Consider the following 4,065-nt stretch of genomic DNA (forward strand, 5'->3'; position numbering starts at 1 on the left):
AGTAAAGCCTATGGAACAGCTCGGGTGTACGAATAATCCATACGGTAAGGTAAAAAGATCTATTTCTCAATTGTGCAGCTTATTGATCGCTGTGTGGATCCAAGATCTCTGTATGTTATTTCATCCAGTAGAGGGCTCTCTACAGTAGGGTGAGAATATTGGTGAACTACAGTTCACTAAATAAACCAAAACCAATATATATTTATTTAGTTTTTTTTAAAAGTATTTAGACTCCTACCCAACAATAATAATCACATAATAACCACAATAATTATAATTTTATTATGCATTAGAATTTTCAGCATTTATAGTAACAAAAAGATATAGTGATATTAAACTTTTATTTTTTTCATAACTGTATTTGAGACGAAATTCAAACATAATATGATAGATTTAATAGAAAAGTATCTCACAACAAAATAATAAAAAAGAAAATCACTGTAATGAGAGTATAAGATATTGACATGGATTAGTTACCATAAACAACACATATTGTGAGCCCCACAGACAAATATTAAGGGAATGTGATACCAAAGTAAATAATATCATAAAGTCACACTTGATATCACACAGAAGTCCCTATAATAGTGAGCTAACGGGGAAATTGCTTCCACTTAACAAACAGAGATCTGCAGGAAGCGTGCATGCATGGGACAAAAAAAAGAAACAAAAACCGACTCTCACAGCCAGTCCAAGGAGCAAAAAGGAAAAAAAAAAAAAAGAGGGGAGAGCATGGGTCCAGGAGCAGATTTGCATGCCACCCTCTCCCCGGACCCACAGACGTCCAGGTTTGCAGACGTCACATGGTCGAGGATCTTTGTTTTCTCTCCACCTCTCGGTGGAGGAATACAAGTTTATCATCCAGCCAGAGACGGGACGGTCTCCTCTGCCGCTCCTCTCCTCCATCTATCGGCTTGCACTGGGCTATTTCTCCTGTATGGTGGATATCCTGCTCAACACTTCTTTCTTGGATGATATGGGGGATCATTCAAAAAGTAAGTTATTCCCCTTTATGCTCCTATATTAGTCTACTATTCTGGGGGTTTGGTAGTTTTCTTTAGTTCATATTTATGTCCTAACCGGCGCGTTGTCTCTTGAAGTTGATTATCAATGGCTAGATTCATAACGAAAACTAAGCAACCAAGCAATAGACCTGTCCTAACGAAACCCCGCTATAATATTTATACTATATCCTTATATAGGCCTATATTTATATTGTAACTATGGTGATCGTTTAAAGTGACCCATCCAGTTGGTTACTTCATGATATTTTTAGCTCCTGTGGCCTCAGCATAATAACTATTAATATTCTTGGAAAGACTTGGGAAACATGTTTGTTGTGATACGTGAACAACATTTTCTCCTTAAGGTGAAGGGGTGAAGGTGATTTAACAGGGATGTCATGGGGATTAAAGGAGCGCACACAGTGTTGCATTAATGCATTCCCCCCCATTCACACAGAGAAGTCGGGAATCGCGATGTGTGTGGGCTGTGGAAGTCAGATACACGACCAGTACATCCTGAGAGTCTCCCCGGACCTGGAGTGGCATGCAGCCTGCCTCAAGTGTGCAGAGTGCAGCCAGTACCTGGACGAGACCTGCACTTGCTTCGTCCGAGACGGAAAGACTTACTGTAAAAGAGATTATGCAAGGTAAAGAGAGTTCAGCAGAGTTTGCAGAATACTTTTCTAAAAATGTAAGAGGCCATGTGCTTGGCTGTTGAAAAGAAAGTGGCGGCTATAAAAGAGAGCAACTGAGATGAAATAATAGTCCCATAAAGATATTGTCCATTTCAGTGGTAAATGTGCAAGGGTTTACACTGAATCAGATTTGTGTAGCAGGCTTTAAGTTGTTTTTATTATTTCCCCCTGTGATCATTAGCCTATATCAGTTCACAGCTTTTTATTGTGCTTCTTTTGATTGGAACATGGACCGAGATCAACATCAGTTTAGTTCACTTTTTAGGGCCGCTGCATGAGACCAACACGTCTCCGTGCTCCTTTTCAGGTTATTTGGCATCAAATGTGCAAAGTGTAACATGGGCTTCTGCAGCAGCGACCTGGTGATGAGAGCCCGGGACAACGTGTATCACATGGAGTGTTTTCGGTGCTCGGTTTGCAGCCGACACCTCCTGCCTGGGGACGAGTTCTCCCTGCGGGACGACGAGCTGCTGTGTCGGGCGGATCACGGCTTGCTGGTGGAGCGGGCGTCTGCGGGGAGCCCGCTCAGCCCGGGGAACATTCATACCAGACCGCTGCACATCTCAGGTAGGCAAACTGGCTTATTATGGACCGATAAAAACTTAAATCTAACACAGGACACTAGAAAATGTTGTTATTATTATTATTACTATTATTATTTTTTTTTTAATTATTATTATTATTATTATAAGCATGCATATTTTTGATGCAAAAGTTTTATTTCTTAAGCTAAATTTAATGCTGTTTTCGACTGGAAAGATTTATATTTTGTGTGCATAGAGGCCAAAATGAAAAGGTGTTACTGTTTTATTCTATAACACTGGAAAACGTCTGGAAAGTGTATTGACCTTTCCAGTATTTGGTAGCCAAATTTTTGTAGCTTAATATTTCCATAAAGTGCAGACGGTGATCATAAATCCATAATTGTAGCTTTAATTTCTTAATCTAAGCTGCTACCATGTCTTATAGACGTTTAAACATGTATTTCTTCCTTTATTTTTGAATAACTGATCTGCAGTTTCTAATTTATTTTTATAACTTTTTTCCTCAGACACGGTTTCGGTCCGGCATCCTCCTCATCACCGGAACCACGTCCACAAGCAGTCCGAGAAGACCACTCGGGTCCGGACGGTGCTGAACGAAAAGCAGCTCCACACCCTGCGGACCTGCTACAACGCCAACCCGCGACCGGACGCGCTGATGAAGGAGCAGCTGGTGGAGATGACCGGCCTGAGCCCCAGGGTGATCCGGGTCTGGTTCCAGAACAAGCGCTGCAAAGACAAGAAGAGATCCATCCTGATGAAGCAGCTCCAACAACAGCAACACAGCGACAAAACTGTGAGTTGTTTTTTATAGATACATGGCATGCGTGGAAAAAAAATATGCAGTCTTTTTCCATTTGACAAGTCCAATGTGTCTTGGGATTATTGGGCATATTTTCTGCCCCACAAAATATGTGATTCATAATATGGAAAACTCTGCAAAGGTCTGTGTGAATGATCAGGTAACCAAATGATGTTCATGCGCAATGCCTTTACTCGATAAAATAAAGAAAGAAATGGCCTAATAACATTAAATAGAGCAACATAAAATATTTATATGGCTGATAACATGAGATAAACAACAATTAGGCTACACTGATCATTTTGAATAAACAGAAAAGAAAAATAACAATACGCAACAGTAACAATAATCTAATAATCAACTACTTTGTGTTTCATTTTGTACAGATTATTTTCATAAATCTGACAATAATTCTAAATTAAATTAGAGTATTGAATTATTTCTGAATGCAATTACCCAACTATTACAGAATTAGTGTTAGGCTATTTTACAGGTTCATAGACCTTCGTTTATTGTGCATTTTTTACAGATCAGTTGTGAGTTAATGGTCATAAATATTTTTTAGTTTGTTGTCGTGCAAAATTGGTTCCCACATAATGACCAAAAATGCCTTGTTTTTTATTTTTTCTGTGCATCACTCACCTTGTATGGAGTCATGTAGTTAAATAGCAATCCTGGAGGGACTTCACCCTATCACTGGCCAATATTTGAGCGAAATATGAATGTTTTTCGTTCCTCCTGCAGAATCTGCAGGGCCTGACAGGCACAGCTCTGGTGGCAGGCTCTCCTATCCGGCACGACAACACCGTGCAAGGGAATCCTGTGGAGGTGCAAACCTACCAGCCACCGTGGAAAACCCTCAGCGACTTCGCCCTGCAGAGCGACCTGGACCAGCCCGCCTTCCAACAGCTGGTAGGATTACGTTGAATCAATTATATTTAAAAAAAGAAATGATAGGCTATCAAAAATAGCAAGATTGGGCTGGCAGGCTTGCATTCACAGAGAGAGAGAGAGAAAGGAAA

At 40.2% G+C, this 4,065-nt stretch overlaps 1 protein-coding gene across 1 annotated transcript; it reads left to right on the forward strand.

Moving 5' to 3' along the window:
- Positions 1-770: 770 nt before the first annotated feature.
- isl2a (ISL LIM homeobox 2a) lies at positions 771-3,970 on the forward strand. The gene is made up of 5 exons (XM_035664879.1): positions 771-995; positions 1,462-1,651; positions 2,007-2,266; positions 2,751-3,037; positions 3,788-3,970. The coding sequence occupies exons 1-5, from the start codon at positions 938-940 to the stop codon at positions 3,968-3,970; spliced, it is 978 nt and encodes a 325-aa protein (XP_035520772.1). The 5' UTR covers positions 771-937.
- Positions 3,971-4,065: the final 95 nt, after the last annotated feature.

Source organism: Morone saxatilis, unplaced genomic scaffold (genome assembly GCF_004916995.1).
Source record: "Morone saxatilis isolate NCDOM2014 unplaced genomic scaffold, NCSU_SB_2.0 Contig2, whole genome shotgun sequence".
In the NCBI taxonomy this organism is placed as follows: domain Eukaryota; kingdom Metazoa; phylum Chordata; class Actinopteri; family Moronidae; genus Morone; species Morone saxatilis.